The sequence below is a fragment of the Thermobia domestica genome, chromosome 3 (assembly GCF_964235325.1).
Source record: "Thermobia domestica chromosome 3, izTheDome1.hap1.1, whole genome shotgun sequence".
In the NCBI taxonomy this organism is placed as follows: domain Eukaryota; kingdom Metazoa; phylum Arthropoda; class Insecta; order Zygentoma; family Lepismatidae; genus Thermobia; species Thermobia domestica.
The window spans coordinates 130755966-130777668 of NC_137456.1; the positions used below are offsets into that span (position 1 = coordinate 130755966).

The window sequence follows — 21703 nt, forward strand, 5'->3', positions numbered from 1 at the left end:
ATTAATTCATTTGTTCCCGAGTTATTAGCAAAAGAAAATTTGTCAACTGTCAAATACTTTCTTTCCCGTGTGTACAAACATTACGAGAGTCATTTGAAAACTCCGTGATACTACAGAAGTTATCGGGACAAACCTGTTTTATTTCCCAACGTAATCTGTGATGTTAATACACTGCTATATACACACATTTTTGCCTAAGAGAAAAGGGAGTGGATATTAAAATACCTAAAAATATTTAAATTCAAAGAAGAATAGAAAAGATTTAATTGTTAGAAGCTCAAGTAGTTATGCAGGGGAAAATGCATTCTCGTTCGTTTGAAGTTGAATCATCTGTTTAACTAAGGGCTCAAACTTTTACAAGGATCAGTTATAAGTCTTGCAATATTTTAGTACATAACATACCTGTATTTATTACAGTGCAATGAATGGAGGTTAACATTAAAAATATAGTCCCTCGTGTTGGGGTGTCTGCAGCTACCTCCTTCCCAGTTCATCGATTCCATGTCTTGTTTTTAGAGTTAAAGAAATCCGTCCCTGCTGGTTGTGAAGGGTCGTGATTTCAAGAAGTGCGTCACGATCGAAACAGCTAGCAAGGTCAGGACTATATACGGGTATGTCATCAGTTCGATGCGTCAAGTTCCTAGATTTTTGTTGCGTTTTTCGAGCCGAATGTAGTTTTGCGTTTACTGTTGCAGCACTGCGCACTTTTCGGTTCACCAATGCACGATTTTTATAAGCATTGTGCAGGATACATCTTCTAAAACTGTTCGGGATAAAGATCAGCATTGGTGGTACGACCGTTAGGAATGAACCCGAAATGAATTACCCCTAGTAGTTCCATCACACACTGACTTTATGCTCGAAATGGCCCTATTTGACGAATGGTTCTGGAAGTTAGCCCTTGTTGAACCACTGTTTTTGCACCTTCGAAAAAAAAAAAAAAAAAAAAAAAAAAACTTTTCGTCTCATGTCACAATCCGTTTCAGGAAACGCAAATCCGGTGGATTTTGGAGCAGTTGTCACCACACATCTACTCTCCTCTGAGCCTGAGCTGGGGGTCAACTCATGTGGAAAATGCGGTAGTTCCTGACAGTTTTCCCGAGTTCGTGAAAGTGACGCATTACAGTTATCTGGGAAGTTGCTTTGACAATCTTCATGTGCTGGTGGATAGATTTTCCTCAATGGCGTGTCGTATCATCTCAGAATCTACTACCCTAGAGCGGTTAGTTTTCGACATATTTACAGCCTGCACGAAATTTGTGGAACCAACGAGTTGCTGTGCTGTGGTTCATTGCACCTTCCTCTTTTGCATGACAAATCAATGTTTTGGGTTGCTGCCACAGCGTTGTGCCCGAATTCGAACTCATACAGTAACCGTTCACATATCAAACGTTGTTGAGCACTCATTGTCACTGCCACTAAAAACTGACTGAATATACTGATGGAGTGGCAACCTCTGTCTTAAATAGTCCGATTGCCACACTACCTCGTGGGCCAGTTTGACCTTGTACTTACGATCAATTACAGTGTATATACGCGCCTGCTGTTTGTGATGTGAAAATATTGCAAGACTTAACTCACCCATGTATATAGAGATATGATAACAGATTGGAGTTTATGTAGTGTAATAATTGCTACAAGTAGAACACTTTTTTTTTTTTTTTTAATTATTATACTCTTCAAAAATATATCACGAGAGAGTTCCGAAGCACAGAGGAAGATTGATTCTCCAGATAATTCCTGTTTGTCCTGTTGTATAGTTCTGAAACTTCTCCCAGAATTTCTTGGATTAGAATTCATTCTCCTTACTTTTAAATGTGTGTGATGACCCTGAATCCTACAGATGTATAATTTTCTTAACAACTAGAGATTAATCTAACCTTAAACTTCATCCTAATGACATCTATATAAGTTTTTATTTTTATTTATTTATTTTTTTATTTCAGGCATTATGGCTTTATATAATGGACTGAGACCAACTTTAGTAAGAACATTTCCAGCCTCAGGTGCTTTATTCTTAGCATACGAAGCTACGAAGAAATTTCTTGATCACCTTTTGGCAGGTGTTTGATAGAGCTTTTATTCTAAAAGGAATATATATAAATGTATGCATTTTAAAAAAATGTCGTATTAGAGCAATACAAAATCTTCCGGTTTAAGTATTAAACAGTTAAATATACAGCAATGCTTTACAGTTCCTGTTGGAAAGACGTGTCAATGTAATATCTTGTAGATTCACATTTCAAACTTCGTTTCACTGAGGATTTGATCGGTTTGTCTTGCTATAAGTTCCACTGTGATAGCCCTTAAAAAGAGACAATCAAGTCCAAAGTGCATATCCTTTCATATAATTTACTGTCAGCTTCAGAATGGTTGCAGCAGTTTGAAAAAGGGATGGCAAATGAACGATTAACGTTCTCACGTCGTAATTTAAAGATATCAGGTTCAAGAATTCCGATTGCATTTTCTAAAAATATTTAGTACCAGTACTACTGAACACACATTAGGGCTGGCTCACTTCTTTTCCCAGTTAATATGGTGATGTTGAGTAAAACGTGAACCATATTTTAATGTGTGAAAAAGTGGAAAGTGATGGGAAAATGTGTTAGCTACTATAGTTTCTACTATATTTAGCGTGAACTTATCATTTTCTTTCGAACAGTTGAGCTCTCTCGCGGTTACATGGATAGCGTACGCGCCTTTGGTGTGGATTCCCGCCGGAAGCGCATGTGGTTCGGATTCACGTTAAACTGTAGGTCTATGTCTCATATAGCCTCGCTGCTGAACGTCAAAAAAATCCTTTCGGACAGTAGCAATGCCAGTTTGTGTGAAGTCCGTGCAGCATCATTAGAGATGAAAGTAACTTTTATTGAGAATTAAATACTTCTGTAAAATAAATTTGGTGAAACTGTTGAAACTATTGTGTAGATCAACTAATTCGGATGACAATAGAATATCTATCTTGAAATAAAATCTTTAAGTTTTACGTCCCACGATAATGCCGGCTATGCTAAAGGAGACGATGATGATGAGAAATGAATGCAATGGCGGAATGAATAAAGTGGAAGGAAATGGGAGAATCCTGAGAAAACCCACGAACACGGTGTATGTCCACCACAAAGCCCACTTGGCGCGAGCTGGGATCGAACCAGGTATCCCATGCACCAGACGTGAACGCTCTATCACTAAGCCACCGTGCCTAGAATATCTATTATGGGATGTGTACTACAAAAAATGTTAGTTACTGAACTATCCAACTTCGCAAGACCGAATCTAGTTGTTCGTGCAGAAAGTAGACTAAATCTATTTAAGTAAAATACATTATTTGTATAGATAGTCATTGTTAAACATAATAATGAAATATTCTACAAGAATTAATTAATAAAATACTGTTCTTGTTCTGTGCCAATGTATTTTTGAACAGTTTAATTGCAATTACAGAAGATTGTTCCGTTTATATCGAACCTATTTTGAAGGGTACTCACTCGCCTTACAAGAAATCTCATCGCCACCATCAGTGGTATTCTATTGGACCTCCAGCACTGAGGATTATTACCTAACATCACAACTTCCACTGCAGCAAACTATAAGTACTTTGAAGCATAGGAATTCCATCCCATCCTCGCTGCAGATCTTCCAAAGGCACTGAAGGCGATATTGTAGAAGTCGTCTTAACATTCCAAACGCGCAGAAGTCAATTGTGTTGGCACAAGGGCTTTGTGCAGGAATGTTATGAAGGGAGCAACACGGCTTCCCGGTTTCTGCTTCATGTCATGATAAAATCCGAAGGGATGGTTTGTCGCTTTATCCACGTGGAATCCACACATTGTGAGTTCTAGTTGGCTCCGTACAAACGAGGGTTGTCCTTTCAGTAGATTGTGGTCATGATTGATTGCTGGAAGTATGGATTAACACTTACAGTAATACAGCATTAATTTTTAAGTTTACATAGATTTTTTTTTTTTTAAATTTCATTTTCTAGAAAAGTACGGGTGAAGGTTTGCACTCACTCATTTTGTTCGGGTCAATAAGATCTATCAGTTGGTAGGTGCTTCTGTATATCATCTATGAACCAATTTTTTCCCGTTAAACTCGAATGATATTGAGGAAATAATCACTACTTTTTGAGTTACCTGTTAAGAATATTGATGTTGCAATAGAAATAACAGCGAAGTTGACAATAATTCGACTAGAGCAAACACCAAGCAAGACTTACATTTTTGGGCACTCGTGAATTAAGAAATAGTGAACTGTGGTTTCGAAAATCAGAATTGACACTGCTTCACTTCACCCACTTTAAAGTCGTCTGGTACGAGGAAGCCAAGATTTCTTAGAGGCTAAAACTTATGAGCACTGTTCGCATTTTAAGAATTTGAAGTATCTTTTTTTCACTTCATTTTTTGGACTTTTTTTTTTTTGGCGAAAATAATCTTTGAGACAGATATTGTTGTTGGTTTTCAACATTCGCAACTTATAATTTGAATTACGCACAATATCAAACATAATTATTATGTACTCTGGGTCTGAGTGTTTATATGTATGGAATACCAATATCAATTAGTAGGCTATGGAAACATTTTGTATATAGATGATTTCTAATAAAATGTTTATTTTTATACATATCTAGGAAAAACTGTGATATTACGTGTACGTGTTTAGTAGTGCCGAAAGGTTTTATTAAGAAGTGTTGATACAATAAACCAAATCACTGTAGAATACTTTGTATAAATTGTAACAAATGTACAGATATAATACTGTTAAAAATATTAAAGAACTGTTAAAAATATATACGTTGCTGCCAGATTGTTATAAGAATACTGTTATTCTGTATCAAGTTGAATAAATTTTAAAAGTAAGTAACAAATAGTTTTATTCAATCTGTGAATTAAAACCTACACATCAGCAGGGCGTCTATCGGTCACGAAATCAGAAAACGTCAAAATTCACCGTCAAAAGTGTCTATGGTCAGCTTTAGACGCTACCAAATCGCAAGCAAAGCACGGATCTATCGCATGCATGAAAATTCGACCTTCGATCTTGAGATTGTCCTTCAGCTAGCATCCTTGAGGCAGTGGCGATGCAAATCGCATCGCATCGCCAAAACCACTTACGCATCTAACCAATTTAATCAAATGTGAGAAGACACCAAGTTTTTATAGCTCCAGGGAACAGCCTTTGAAAGTAGAGGTAAGACCAATATAAGTGTCAAAGAATATAGGTACTGTTATTAGTTTTTTAAATGTCGCGAAATTTTATGGTTCGATAAAGAAAAGGTTATTAAAAAGTCAAGAAAGGGTCTTTCCTAATAAGATAGTGAAATCGGCCCTTGATCCAAATTGGGTCGCTATTGATCCAAAAGGTTACCCATGACCTAAAACTACCTAAAAAAAATTTGACCCCCACCCCCTCCCCTTACCGAATTATCGTATCATACATGCTCAAAATTAAATATTTTTTAATTTTGGTGGGGGTGATCGAAAAATTTTGAAAGTTTCACATATTGTACATACTATTTAGATGTAAATGTGGAATTTTTTCAAAACCATCGATGCGTATTTTTATTTATTTATTATTATTATTATTATTATTATTATTATTATTATTTTTTTTTTTTTTGCGTGTTGAAAATTTCAAAAAATTATAGGAAAAAATTTTGGAGGGACACGTCGCTGATTTTTTGGTTAAAAATTTGTCATCCCTTAGGTACAACATATATTTTTTTCGGGGCCTGAAAGTGATGGCAACATTGTCAAAAATAAATAAAACTGAAAACAAACGTGTTTTTCGCATAGTTTTTCCACCATTTTATTGCCCTGAAGGTGAGGGCCCCTTCAAACAATCCTTTGCCAAAGTTGATAATTTTCCTTTCTTTTGCAACCCTTCCGCATCTGTTGTTCTTCGGCTGCTTCGATTGGGTTCATTTCGGAATAGAAACACCAAGTATATCTCCGTAGCAGTGCTTCCACTTCAACGACTCTTGCACAACAAAGTTACACTCAGCTCGCGGTAGATAGCGCCACTGTGTGCGGCTAGTGAAACAAGCACTGATAGATATGTTGAGCCGACGCGAGGTTTTTTGAGCCCGAAAAAACACGTTTGTTTTCAGTTTTATTTATTTTTGACAATGTTGCCATCACTTTCAGGCCCCGAAAAAAATATATGTTGTACATAAGGTTATAACAAATTTTTAACCAAAAGATCAGCGACGTGTCCCGCCCAAAATTTTTTCCTACAATTTTTTGAAATTTTCAACACGCAAAGAAATAAAGAAAATACGCATCGATGGTTTTGAAAAAAAAAAAAAAAAAAAAAACTCCAATATGTGAAACTTTTAAAATTTTTCGATCACCCCCACCAAAATTAAAAAATATTTAATTTTGAGCATGTATGATACGATAATTCGGTAAGGGGAGGGAGTGGGGGGTCAAACATTTTTTTCAGGTAGTTTTAGGTCAAGGGTAAACTTTCGGGTCAATAGCGACCCAATTTGGATCAAGGGCCGATTTCACTATCTTACTAGGAAAGACCCTTTCATTTTGGAATTTTACTAGATACCATGATCAAGGAATGTTATCTATTTAACATCTACCATTCTTTTCCTCAGCTCTATATATGATGTATTGGAAGTGAATGTGAAAATTAAAGAAAATATGCCGTACATCCAAATGGACTTGATCATCGGGCACATTCCGTAAGGGTTTGTTTCCACGCAACGCAAATATTTGGTATAGTGGTTATTACATTTTTTGCATTACGCAGAATTTTGCGGAGATTGGTACCAAATGACCCCCTTTAATTATTTTGATTTTCTATAGTGAACATATGCCTGTGAAGTCCCTATGTACAGTGGCAGACTGCTTACTCTTAAAGAGAATGTAATAATTTCAGTAGTTATCTATACTCTATAGATAACTGTATCCCCAAATCTGTTTGAACTCCCTCGTGACTATATGGTTTGCGTAACGCTTTTGGCACAGAAACCCGGATTCGATTCCCGGTGGGAGTTCGTGTGTTTCGGATCCCATGTGAACCTTTAGGTCAACGTCTCATATAGCGTCGGCGCTAAACGGGACACTAAACTCAATCAACCAAATCTGTTAACTCATCATGAAGTTATTAACAAAATAAATAACACAAGGATACATTCAATTTGGGAATCGCAATTGTTATATTGTTCTCTTCCTCACACATGATAGCAGGTATGATCGTCATTCCTAATTCACTGCTAAATGAAGATATGTCTAATTCTTTCCCACAACTATCTAACCTAATTGTCACACTTGGCGCTCGTGTCATTGACCACATCCACGTTGAGTATTTTGTTGTCCTTATTCCCACTATACATTTCCATGCTTATGTCACTTGCAGACTATGAATGTCATGATCATAAATATTCTACCATTACTGTAGCTTACTTCCACCAAGTTGTCTCGAATATAGGAAGAGAAAAGAGACGTATCTGGACTCCAGACTCCAGCACAGTTCCGAAATAATAAACCAGCAGTTGCTCACCAGAAGCCTCACACTGTGAAACTCGACAATTATCTGCACATTAAAATACAATCTAATTTCAATTGAAAATCAGTGATACTGACCCAATCCTTAAAATATCATATTAGATTCGGTTTTCTCATAGCTTTCAAAATAACGGAAAAACGATTATGAAAATATGAAACAATCACAATATGACTATGAAATAGCTATTCAGCATTCATGAGATATTGATTATCATAAAAAAGTTTGCAATCCTATTATATGACGAAACTAAGAAAGCTTTTTCTTTATCTGCTCTTGAATTTTATTCAATTTCTCTAACTTTCGTGACGACTTAAAGGGGAATATACCCGATGGGGGTCAAAATTTTCGATTTTTCTAAACATTTTTTTAAAAAATAATTTAATGACCCACGATTATGCACCGAAGCTAAGGAAGCCGGTGATGATGAGATGGATGATAAAGTTGAAATGAAAAATGGGAGGAAACAGGAGAACTCTGAGAAAACCTACGCACGCTGTTTGTACACCATAAAGCAATTTGGCGGGAGATTGGCTGTTGTAGGGAATAATCGTGTTAAGTATTTGCTAGTAAGAAAAAGGAAACAGTTGTTTATTCTTTGTTTATTATATTGTTGAAGTAATGCTTAAAAAAATAATGTTAATTTTCGTTAACTCTATGATCAAGAGTTTTAAAGGGGAGTTAAGCCTATATACTGTATTTATATGATGATATTGATTATAACTAAGCAGCGACTGAGTATATTTATTATACAAAGGTGTAGATTATTTATTGGTGTTAAATAAATTGTGAGAAACAATACTTAGTACACTATTGTTACCAATTATATGGATAACTTAGTAAAGGACTATTGAAGCAAGTAGCCTTCTGCAGCAATATGTGATTAATTCAGCTATTACAGATTGGCGTGGTTGCGGAAAGAACGAACTTCTATAAAGTAGTAGATATGTCATCAGTATCAGCGTTTGAACTTCCTGATACAGAGACAGACAAAATTCAGCTTGCTTTGAAAGTTTTGGACAAATTGTAAGACTTCAAAAATTGAGGATGATAGTGAAGTGGTAGTTTTTTTTTTTTTTTTTTCTCTCGGCTATTGGGATGCTAACATTGATGCTAAGTCATTATAGGGTTAACACAATGAAATCACAGATATATATAATTAAAGGAATCATTGCAAGAAATATGTTAACAAGCACGATAAGAATAAATGTCCCACAGAAGGAAACGTGTGTCACAAATGTTCAGAGAGAGACATTTTGCACACACGATGTGCTCTTAATAAAATTTTGGAGAACGAAAGAAATGATTCTGATGAGCTAACGGGTCACGAAGATACTAACCAATGGAACCGGATTTCCAAAATATAATTAATCCAGAAAATGTGTTAAGATTTATCTGGTAACATTCAATGGGGCATGTATTTTAATCAACAAGATAATCTGGAAATTATACTTAGTTATTTCATAAATATTATCAGTGTTTTTTGACTGCTGTCTGACCATGCTGAGTATGAGTGAGTGCTGCCATCTGTGTATTCTGGGCGAAGCGGGTCCCTGAGTCGTTCATTCCAGTGAGAATGTGTAATGATGGAGTGGGGTGACCACGACAATCGTGTTGCAGTCATAGCGCTACACAAGATGGGCATTGCCACCACCACGGATCTTCGCCACCTTGAAACCCCTGCAAATCAGTGAATGATTTGTCTACCGCGCCATCCAGTGTTACAATGAAACGGTGATCGGCAGCGTAGTGGCAGACCCCACACAGCAAGGGTAACACACAAATTTAAAGATGAAGCTGCAAGGATTCGGCGAAATCCCGTCAGGATTTACTCAGTGATACACCGAGAGACCTCCATTTCGAGTCCAATCATGTCACAAGTGTCCAGTCAGGACTTGGGACTTGGCACAGACTACTTCCTGTGTGATGCGTTACGCCAGCAGAGAGCAGTGGAAGCCAAACATCTCTTCAAACGCTACGCGGGAAATGGTCAGAGGACAATTCCCTTTTCCAAAGACAAGCTGTTTACAGTTGAGCAGTTCTTTAATGCTCTAAATGACCGTGTGCAGGCATCATCAGTGCAAGCTGCTGAAAGTATTTCCAGAATGCAAAGGTAGCATCAGTCATTGTGTGATGGGGGTGTGAGCACAATACGGCTTCATTTTTGTGAAGAAAGGGTAAATATATTGGCTACCGTGTTCGAAACCACAGAGTTGGAGCCCATTTTAATATCATTGAGTACCACCATGTTTTTCAGTCAACAGTGGACCCTCCAACAGGATTCTTCTCCCGCGCACGAGGTATGATCAACACAGGAGTGGCTACGGTCCAATGTACCAGACTTTATCTCCACATCAGACTGATCCTCTAGCAGACCGGATCTGAACCTGCTCTCCTAAATACTGTGGTCATTGCTTTAATCAATAGCTTGCAAGAAGGAACACCTTAATGTGGACTCCCTGAAGCGCACCCTGGTCAAGATAACCCCACTTCTCCATCGATACTGATTGTAATTCCATTGAGGAGTGGCCCGCTAGACTCCGGGCCTCTATCCAATCTCAAGGTAGGCATTTTGAGAACTGATTGGTGCTATTCATGTCTATTGAAGCAAGTCACATTGGATCATCTGTAGCAATACGTGACTAAATTAGCTGTGTCTGCGTTTCATTTCCAAACCTCTGACAGTATTTATGAAATAACTAGGTATTGCCAGCAGATAGCAAGGTCCAATCTTACCATCCGAACGATCCCTGTCATTAACGCGTCAGACACCATGACAGTTGACGTAAGGAGACGGTGTTCTGGAAGAATCCACCTACTCACAGTACGCAGAGCCCTTAGAGATTTCAGTGGCTACACAGGTCAGAGAAGTGGCCTACACATCAGGCCCTGACAATTTGACTGCGATTATACGCGCTGAGAGTCAATTTACTCATACAGCCTGTACGAAGTCTGATATCCTCGCTGTTACATGCCTTACTCTACTATATTTGCCGGGCCGCACCCAGCAGCATTTCCCAGAAGGGCCGCTATCTTTAATTCAGTTGTTCGTGAGTGTATATATATATATATATATATATATATACGTACACTGATGTATCCCCTCTCCACAATATTCACAATATGTTCCCAACTTTCAGGCAGTTTCTGGATGCCTTTATTGAAAAAAAAAAAAAAAACTCTGGCTTGGACGCATAGACGTCATTACTGAAATTTTGCAGCTACTCATGTGCCATGGAGTGTATTCGACAGGGACTGGAAAGAATAGTAATCTGTAAGAACCCTATCTGGGGAATACGCGGATGAGGAAGAACCTCCCATTGAAGCCACTGAATGGCAAAGGTTGTCATGTGTGCTGCATGTGATCTAACGTTGTTCCATGTCGATGACGATGCCGTGTCGTTTATTCGGCCTTTTTCCTTGAAGTGCTGCATGAATGTTGGGAGTTGATCATAATATACACCAGCAGTTATGAAACGATTACGGAGTAGGAGGTCACTGTGGATAATCTCTTCCATGTTCCTAAGATATACAACATTGCTTCTTGAGATGGAAATCCTGTTTGGGACGTGGTGTTACCTTTGTTTGGGCTAAAGGTGACACACAACAGTTACCTGTGCACTGCCCATCTCCCTGGCCAATTCTCGGACGCTCTGACGTGAATCAAAGAGAATAAGTCGTTCAAATCATTCTCACCAAAGTGAGATGGGCGACCAGAGTATAGGGAATCGTTCAGGTCGAACTTTCCACTTGGCAAAAGACCATTTCTGGGTGATCCTTTCAACAATAGCGTCCTCTCCATACACTGTATAGATATATCTAGATGCTTCTACAGCACCAGAACCTTTGTTGAAGTCGTACAGGAGAATGTGTCGAAGATAACTGTTTTTTTCTACTTCGCACTCCATACTTCAGGCCCTGATAAATAAATATTGACTAGCCCCAGCAAAACAACAGAAAGTGCTACAAATTACCGATAACATAGATAAAATTTGATATGCTATACTAGGCGCTCGTGGAACGAGTATGGCGAGGTTCCTATGATAGATTCAAAACCGCATTAAAACCATAGCAGGAGGTATGAGTGTAGTTTCAAAATCTTCTTTCCTCTCTATTACTTGGACCTCCTGTTCTCTTCAAAATCAAACTCCTTCTTTGTACAACTATTTCTCTGGCTATCAAATTAACTTGAAAATCATCCGTTGCCTTTATGTTATTGTAAATAGTTATTAATATTTGGCACTAAATAAAAAAACTTTTCAAGCACAAATAATGATGTCCTAGAAAAAATAATTTTCCTACTCTTCAATGTGACCCATGGGTGTTTGTACTTTGTGCAGGTAAGTGTACGTCATCTGCTTACACATCCATTTTAAGGTCAACGTAAGTATAGGTAGGTCTCTTATCATAGGTTTTAGAAAATTTTCAATAATTTGACCTTTTGACCTTGACAATGACCCTGGATGGCTGGTTCGATTATTGGATCTCGGTATCAACCTGAGGTACCTATATACCAAACTTGAGTCCCATAGCTGTTATGGGTAAAAAGTTATCTTGTTTACAGAGAAACGTATTTCACCCCATTTGCGAATTTGTATAGCTCGTACCTCGCCACATAACAGTTATCATCACTGATGTCTGGCAAGGAATTTCCGAAAATAAACGGCACAAATTAGTAGAAGTTATATATAACATTGCAATGTAAATTAGTGTTCCAGAAATCTCTATTGGCACGTTCAACACTCAATAAATTTAGAATCAATTGACGATCAGAGTGCAACATAAAGCTCAAACTTCGACAGGTGGGTAATAATAATCCTGTTGGAAATGGATGCAGACTTTTGTCCCTGCACCGATATATCTTAAGATTTCCTAAGATATAGAATTGGTTAGAATCAGAGGTGACTCGTAGGAAGAGTCACAACGGTAAAAATTAGTTTTATCACTTCAATCTAAGGGAAGAAAATTTGCCCAATATACTAATTCTTCTGTACAACAATTGGTACTAAGGTCCGTATCTAGGGGAGAGGGAACTGAGTCCTTCTCATGCAACCACCTTCATCGTACCCTGAAACTTACAGTTGTTTATTGAGATACACAATGTTCAAAAATAAGAAATTCTTATCGCTTATTTCGTTGCAAGGAAAGAAATATCCGATTTCGTATGAGACGGAATAAAGAACCTTATTTAAAATTTGAGTACATTTCTGCTCCGAGAGAAAGCGACAATATATAATTTGGCCGCTCTGTTATTGTGCAGATTTCTGTCCTTATTGACTTCACTATTCTTTGCATCGTTAAAGGAGGGGATTTTCTTTTAAATTCATGAAAGTTCCTGATAGTTTTGTCTTTTGTAGGCAGGCATACTTTGTTCACTTGACAGAATTGCGTATTTATTTTGTAATCAATTTTCAGAAGCTGTTAAAATCACATTACACTGTGGGTAATTATTTAATGTATTTCAAATAGTATTGCTTCTACGTAGTTCATTAAGGAAAATCGTATCTCATAATAATAGCATTTATGTATAAAGAAACTACAAATGTAAGGTGAACTCAAGTTAGCCGTACCCAAAAATTACTACGCCCCCCCCTGTCAAAGCGTTCTGGCAATGGACCTGCTCCAATAGCTTGCAGGACGGTACATTTATTTTGCAAACATATTGGAGATTACGTAAGATTGCTACTCGGGGTAATTGTGAATTATAAGGTAATATCTAAATCAAAACAATTCACAGGCAGAACTAGATTGTTGGTACTGTGTTCAGTTCAACTAGCAGGCAATAATAATACACCGTACATGCACAAAATGAAATACGTTGAAATGTTTATTGTTTCATAAAAAAAATCAAATACCAACTACAAATTAACCTCCTCTGATGGATGCTATTTATTATTATCAAACTTGAAGTTTTTCTGCTAACAACATTTTACCAAAAATCTTGTGTTGAAGATAGTCTTGCCTTTCAGCAGCAGGCGTTTTTGTCCACTCAAACCACGGAATCTGGAAAGAGAAATTTTAACTATTCTATTACTAGTAATAACAATGATGTGGCATATTACGGTACCACTGCTCTTTACGTAAATTCCTGCTCTTTATGATAACTCATCATAGTTATTTAGAAGGAAGTAAGCCAAGCCAGGTACATATCTGAAGATACCATCCCAGCTTACACTTGATCGGACAGAGGATGTCCATCAGAATGGTATACGGAGATTACAGTTTCAGAATGATATGAAGACTTATCACAATCATTTATGATGTTAGGTATGAATTTAAGGTATTTAATTTACGTAAGTTAGGTAATAAAATATATTCTTATTTTTTTAATTTAAAGTGTTTGTGGGGAACTAAGTTACGAGTTTACCTCAAAACAGAGAGTAGCCATTTCAGTCAATAGAATTAAACCAGAAATAAATAGGATTCACAAATAGACATGTTTCAAGCGGAATGTACGAAATATTGTTAGCGATTTTTGATAATTTTAATAAAAAAAACTTTGTGTAACTTTTTTTTTTTTTAAACTTTCAAATTAAGATGTACAGCATGCTGCAGAAAGAACGCTCCTCTTTGGGGTATATATATTCGGATGGGGAACGTATACAGGGATGGAGTGTGTGTCATTGAACAGCAATGTACACTTATGTCCAAAATTATTGTCGTATGTCTATAAAGATGTTATTGTAGGAATATAATTTGACAACGAATTCGCCCGGTATTTCTTATAATGTTAGTATGTGTATAATCGGCAAAGGCATGAGTGTGGTAAATTTCATGTCAAAAGAGCAGTAAATAAGAACAATAAAACGAAAATAACACTTTCTTGTCCATTTAGCAACATTTTGTTTTACTCATTATCGTATTTATAATTCTTTTCTCATGAAATTTGCCACAAATATACATTTCCCGATTATATATATAGTATCAGTATTAAAAGTAACCTGCAAAATCATTATCAAATTATATTCTTACAAGAAGACAGTTAAAGATATGCGACAATAATTTTGGACATGAGTGTACGTGCTGTTTTCAGTGTACACCATCACGTGGTCAGGAGAATATTCTGTCTTTGTTGTTATAATATATATATATATATATATATATATATATATATATATATATATATATATACTAGCTGAACCTGCGCTCTCTACACAGCACATCATTCGCATATGAGCATAAATCTCCTTATCATTCATTACATCTGTACGTGTCCCTTTACAGACACAAGTGAAAGACGTATTGATTAAAAAAAAAAAAAAAACCAAGGGGTATCATAAAGGGGAGACTTTTTTCGATTATTTTTTCTCAATATCTCGCACCGTTTGCAAGATTTGAGCCTGCTTCCGGTTGGAGTTTCTAATTCATGTATGACCAGTGTTTTCTTTCTTCTTGCATGCAGTATGTAATAAGCAAATACATTACATACACAATTAATTATAATGTCAGTTATATATGGTGTTCATTGGGCAAAACACTCCCAAAAAAAGGTTCATCTTCGACTGGAGAAATGGTTATCCTTCCTTTTCCATTATTATTTGGCCATGAAACAAACGCCTGAGACGTATACAACCCATATATACAACAGTGTGGTGTTGGAATGTATAAAGCTTAGGATGTGATGCTTTAGTTTTTTTTTTTTTTTTTTTTTTAATTTCAACACTTCCAATGTACCCGTAAAAATGTAATAAAGAAATAGTGCCCATGTTTTTTTAAATATTCAATTAGAACTGGACAATCTACATGAAATTTGCAATCGATCAGTGGAAACGTCATCTTTCTAGAGCCTGTAGTTTCCGAGATCTCATTGTCGAAAGGATTGGCCAGAAACATATAAACGTAATTTAAAAGAGCTCCAAAGATGGCAGCACAATTCATTTGCATTTATTTCGGAGAAGGCTTATTAAAGGCAAAGGTCTTTGAACAATAATTTAAAAGGATAAACTTTGTGAAAAATATTTCTTTAAGTAATTTATTTAAGTACACTCTTTTAAAAATATTTGTCTTTGTTATAAACGTGAAATCACAAATAACCGTAAATCAAAGGTTTGAAAGCTAAGGTTATAGGTTAGAGCTCGGTCGCTCTTAATTGGTACTGTAGCATTTTAATAGATAGATATATAAATGGCGGGTCACCGGTAGCAACGCAGCGTGCATCCCCTTTAAGTTGCGTATCAATAATGGGAGCCACCACTTGAGTGATGTTTTGTTCAAAACATGATTTAAAACGGTATTTGTGTATTTTCCAGAAAGTTAAAAAAAAAAAAAAAGCCATATCTTACTTGATAATAAGAATATACAATACTCACTAGAAAAGCTTTATATCCAATCCTTTGAAGCTGCTGCATCTTTTTTACCGTACTACCAACAGGCCGACCGGAATTGCGTATGTACAAATTTTGGGCTCCAATTACCACGCAATACCATTCCCCAACCTCCTTTACTGGGTATTTCACTTTCGAGGTACCCATTTTAAGATAAGTATGGGGCAGTTCTACTGGTTTATTATCGTCACCCATACAGAACACAATATCTGGAATAACATACAAACAAAATAACAATATCACATTCACTGCAAGTGGTAAACGAAAATTCATACAGCAATCTATATATATAAAAGAGAACGTACAAATCCTTTGTTAGCTCATCACGCTAATACGGCTGAACCAATTTCTTTCATTTTTGGGGGGTTATTAAGATTTGGACCCTAGATGGTTTTTATCATATCACTTTAATTTTCAATTACCAGTGTCTTGAGATAATTGACCATTCAAGTGTCCATAACGTAGAAATCCTTTGTTAGCTCATCATAGCTAAATCTAACCGTATTTATATGCAACCCACATGACCGTGTCACTCGGCGGGTTAACATAAATGACAGGCGATATAATGTTAACATTTACTGCAATCTTCTATGGTTTTTATCATATCACTTGAAAGCGAAAAAGTAAAAATTATCTAAGTAACAAAGTTTATTGCGTTCCGGGGTGACCCCAGCGAAGCGGGGTGAACGCTGCTAGTTAATATTAAATTATTAATCACAACCTCGACACAGCAAGGTAAAAGAAGAGTAATTAAGTAACTATTAATGATAATCTGATAACTATACCTGAAGCAAAATCGTATGGTGGATGATTTTTCAGATGGCGTTTAAGAATAGACATTAGTAACATTATAAAAATAATAATAATAATTTATCTCCTTTACATTTTACAGCGTCACCCAATAATTTTTTATTTGCGACTTCATAGATTAATAGTTGAGTATTTACGACTTGGATACTCAAGAAAATCAAACTTATACAATTGATTTTATTTTTATACATAACAAAACTTGTATTCTATGACTGTCCAATAGATCCATAGAGACAAATACAAAAGATGATGAAATGATATAAAAAAAAATGTAAAGAAATAGTATTCAAGCTCATAGGATTATTACATCACCAGACATACAGAACGCAAATCGGTTAGACCTCAGAGCTTTAGGAACTATACTTAATAATACACAAAATATAAGACACAGACTGTCAACGAGAATAAGGTTCCTACGAACTTTAAAAACTACTGCAAACCAAACTATAAAGGTAGGTAGGTAGGTAAGTAGGTATATATATAAGGTTCAGCAGTCACTTCCATATATCGTTTATATATATATATATATATATATATATATATATAAACGATATATGGATATAAACGATATACGGAAGTGACTGCTGAACCTTAATAAAATACACGACGAAAATCTACGGATATCTGAAAGGAAAATTTATGGTCCTTAAAGACAAGAAGTATGGAGAACGAATCCTGAGATACATGAGATTTGTTCAAAAAGTATTCGGTTTTAACTTTTATTTAGCTAAACAAATGTAGGTGGCTTGATGCACGTATGTAGGTGATCCTAATGCGTTTTTTTTTTTTTTTTTTTTTTTTTTTTTTTTAACACATTTCCTCTTTTGCCTGCAGAAGCAGTTAGTCGCCGGAAAACCGTCATGAGTAAGGAGCGGGCGGCTGCGCCTTCAGTGAAACCGAATGCGAACTACGAACTCAACCGCCTACATTGGATGAAAAACTTGCGAATGCGAATTATATCAACATATCTATTTTAAAAACAATTTAAATTTTGTGCTTGAAAACTTGTATCTTAAGCTTTTGGAAAAGCGATTACCATTAGAGATGCAAAAAAGCCGGCTTTTTTGAATCGATGTTTTTTTTCACATAAAAAGCCGGCTTTTTTGGGAAAAAAAACGAGAATTTTGGAAATTTTGGCTTTTTTCATTTTCATGATTTTTCTATCTAAATAGCTTTCTTATAGTATATTCTATAGTTAGATAAGCATTCCATGACCTAAATGCGATATTTCGCTCTGAAATTCACCATCAAGATGGATGGAGCACATATTTTACGAATTAAAGCTAACATGAAGAATATAGTATTTGAGGGCAATTTTAGAGGCTTTTAACTTTATTTTAACAACTTTTGAGTTATCGACATTGTTTTCTTCTCTAGATCATTTTAATTTGTTATCCGTGTTTTATTTCTAAGAGCTTAGTACTCTAGCTTCTAGCACAAAAGTTAAACTTACGTTTTTTCTATATATCCGTAAAAGCATACGTTTTTAAATATGTCCGTCAAACCGTACTTCCACATTTCTGTTATACTGTAGTTGTGCAATGATTTAGCAACAATTTTCCGGATACAATCTTGAATACTAATTTATACAAATAATCAGTAGCGTATTGAGAAAAGTACTTTGGGAGGGGTTTCTCTGATTGTTTCGTTTTCTAAAATGTCCTAATTTTATTTGGGAGGAGCTTGAAGCTTGAGTACAGGCATAATATTTCGTTTCGTTTATATATTTAGCGATAACCTTCCGAATACAACCTTGAAGATCATTTTATACTGAGAATCAGTGGCGGATTTAGAAGAGTATTTCGGGAGAGGTTTTTCTTACTAATGTTTAGTTTTTCTAATCATTCGTAATTTTTATTTGACGGGAGCTTAAAGTTTATGAGTAAAGGCATAATTAATGGATATTTCCTTTGTTTTAGACATTTCGTAATTTTGGGGAACAGGCTTCAGTCCGAAAGACCGCCCCTCTAACCTTCGCAAAACCGTCACTGCTGGTAATTAGTAATAATAACGATTTAAAAACAATAAGAAAGGAAGTCGGCCAACTCATAGTACACACACTATTTCTACTTCACAGATGGAATGAAGAAAAGCTGTGTCAGAATGGTCGAATGCTGGGTTGAATCCCGAACTTCCCGATAGAAGCGCAAAAGCTCCACTTAGTCATGTTTGTTGTGCAGTTGTATTTATCTTAACTTAAATATATTCCGTAGTCCTTTTTTTGGTGGTGGTGGAGTGGGGAGAGTTCGGTAATGATATGAAGCAGAATTGGCTGGTTTAAACCAAGTTTGTAATTTAATACCTCAGTTTTAGTGTAGTGATTATGATACATTGACTAAAATTTTACATACAAATACATTTAAAGTAATAGCAGGATTTTCCCAATGGCTAAGGCGGGAGTTTCCCGATTAGTATATAATTCTGTATAAGGTTTTTACTTGTGTAACTGTTTATCTTTTTGTCCTTCTGAAATGACTCTTGACAATTATATTAACAATTAGGCCTATGTAAAAATCAGTACAACGTATTTTTATTAAGAATACTTCGTGAGTGAGTTGGCAATAGCATTTGTGATCAATTAGTCCCGGTTTTGTGTCCAAATGGACAATTTCTTTTGGATGTAAGCGGAGAAACGGTTTGGATTCCGCTTCACCTTGTGTGACCCCTTCCAGCATAACCTTGTTGTTGCATAATAGCACCAAGGCGAAACAAGCAAATGTCTGTCCATATCTAATATAAATACATAGAGTAAATTATTTAAACCAAAAAAACCTGTTTTTTTTTTTTTTTTCAATAAAGACAATGGTTTTTGCTAACCCTGATATGAAGGGTGTGAGCCAAGAACATGGTAACTAACAAATTTTCAATTGCTGAGTTATGCAGCAGATAGACGGCAACGCATACCGCTTCGTTTAATCCTTCATGTATAGTCTTATGTGAAAAATCAGTTTTCCGACTTTCAAAATGGATTGTGCACCAGAAAATCTCTAATTTCTTAAAATAGTAAAGTTGTGGGTTACCATGTTCTTGCTTCACACCTTTCATATGTTGAATCCTTTTTGTTAAAGTTCAGAAAACTTGAGGACTGAGTAAACCGTGATGGCGGTTATACAAAACTATATAATTTCAAGAATATACAGAACCAAAAGCTCTAGATGTGCAGCCTTTAAGTGTATTATGTAAATCTAAGTATTTCTCTTATGTTTTATTGTAATTTTATTTTGTTCCAAAAGAGGGTATGGAATATTTTGAAGTAAAAATATTACATAGAATTTTGCTAGTTATTTGTGTATTTTCTTTAAAGAAGTATTTACTTTTAGGGTTGGCTGGTTTACACCAGCTGTTTTTTTTTTTTTTTAATAAACAACTGGTTTAAACCAAAAAAAAATAATAATAATAAAATAAAATAAAAAGAACGAAAAATGTGAATCGTGTGAACTTCATGGTAACGTTTCCACACATCAAACAATCTGCATTAGTTTTATTTCCTTTTCATCAAGGTGTCCCATGTTCAATTCTCGGTTGAACCACAACCCTTCTTTAATGCGTAAACAAAGTAGCGGTTCGGATGTAACTTTAGGCGAAAGTCTTCTTCTTGATAACCTCGATATTACGTAAGGATGTTAAGCCTGAACATACTAAACGAAACCAAATTGTATATTTCTGCATGCCTGAATGCCTGTTGTTTTATAAGGAAGCCAAGGTTGCTTAAATATATTGATAGAAATTGGCATAATTTATCGATTGCCTACGTAGCTTCCAACATTAGCTTGGATTGGACTTTCAATGATATGTACGTACTAAATTTGTAATTTAATTCCTCAGTTTTAGCGTACTGGTTATGATACGTTGACCTTTAAATTTTACATGGAAAGCAATAACAGGATTTTTCCGTTATTATTTTACATTTAGAGTAATGACGGGATTTTCCCGATGGCTAGGACGGGAGTTTCCCAATTTAAGAAATGTACTGACCGGACTTCTTTAAGCTTATGTGACCTCTTCCAGCATAACCCCGTTGTTGCATAATAACACGAAGCCGAAAGAAACTTATTTCTGTCAATATGTAATATAAATACATGAAGCAAAATATCTAAACCCCAAAAAAACCTGGTTTAAGCCAAAAAAGCCTAGTTTAAACCCCCCCCCCCCAAAAAAACGAGTTTTTGGTATTTTCAAAAACAACCATGGTTCTTCCCAACCCTGCTTACTTTTGTATATAGGAGGTTAAAAAATCTTATTATATGCATTGGTTAATCCTGTGGAATTCATAATGTAAATATGTTGAGAAGTAAAATTGTTTGAAATATCTTTTCGAAATTCATGGTTTATTTTCGAGGTTTTATATTATTATCGGCATCAACCACTAATTAAATGACTTTCTGTGTTATAGAGAAGCGAAACAAAATCTGATTTATCAATTTAAAGCAGAATTTTGAAAAAAGCCCAAAATTTCCCAAGCAAAAAAGCGAAGCAGAAAAAACCGAGTTTTTTTTCCAAAAAAGCCGTTTTTTTTTCCGAGCCCTTGCATCTCTAATTACCATATACTACAACTTATCAATTAGAAAGAAATAATTTCCATTTTCTGCTATACTATGCTATTGTCACAACAAATTTAATTTTGCTGCCGATTAAGGAATTTATATGCCGTTTATAGAGGCTTAAGTATCCTCTAGAGATCTATGAAGATGCTATTGGCCACTTCTTTCATTTACCTTACATTATGACATGCCTGCAGAACTTTGATAATATAATAAAATATAATATAAAATGAAAATATAAACAAAATTAGGTCTTTTAATAAGCAGAATGCTTAAACACATATATGTTCAAATGAGTTCGATCTTCAACCGAGGCCTTTCTTATTAACAGTAGCGGTTCGTGGTCTGCAGAAGCACCGGTTGCAATGTTGCAATAACAAAGATGTGTAGGTACGCGCAAGTGTTCCCTTCCCCCAGCATTTTTGAGTATTATCCAAAACATATTCAGGAAATATGAAGAGGAAAGTCCTTTTAAGCTTTATTTATATATTTAAGTGTATTCTCTAATATTGG

General features: G+C 35.6%; 2 protein-coding genes across 5 annotated transcripts in view; one reads left to right on the forward strand and one right to left on the reverse strand.

Annotated features, from left to right (window-relative positions):
• LOC145680739 (mitochondrial ornithine transporter 1-like) overlaps positions 1-4874 on the forward strand; it is a 102436-nt gene extending 97562 nt beyond the window's left edge. For all 4 annotated transcript variants that reach the window (XM_081751700.1, XM_081751701.1, XM_081751699.1 and 1 more), the window contains exon 7: positions 1947-4874. In XM_081751700.1, the coding sequence (XP_081607826.1) occupies positions 1947-2071 (125 nt within the window). In that variant the 3' untranslated portion in view covers positions 2072-4874. The remainder of the gene's footprint in view (positions 1-1946) is intronic.
• Positions 4875-13315: 8441 nt separating this feature from the next.
• Positions 13316-21703, reverse strand: part of LOC145680741 (FAST kinase domain-containing protein 5, mitochondrial-like) — a 50979-nt gene continuing 42591 nt past the window's right edge. The window contains exons 5-6 of the mRNA XM_081751702.1: positions 15825-16048; positions 13316-13518 (exon numbers count right to left, since the gene is read on the reverse strand). Of these exons, the coding sequence (XP_081607828.1) occupies positions 13414-13518; positions 15825-16048 (329 nt within the window). The 3' untranslated portion in view covers positions 13316-13413. The remainder of the gene's footprint in view (positions 13519-15824; positions 16049-21703) is intronic.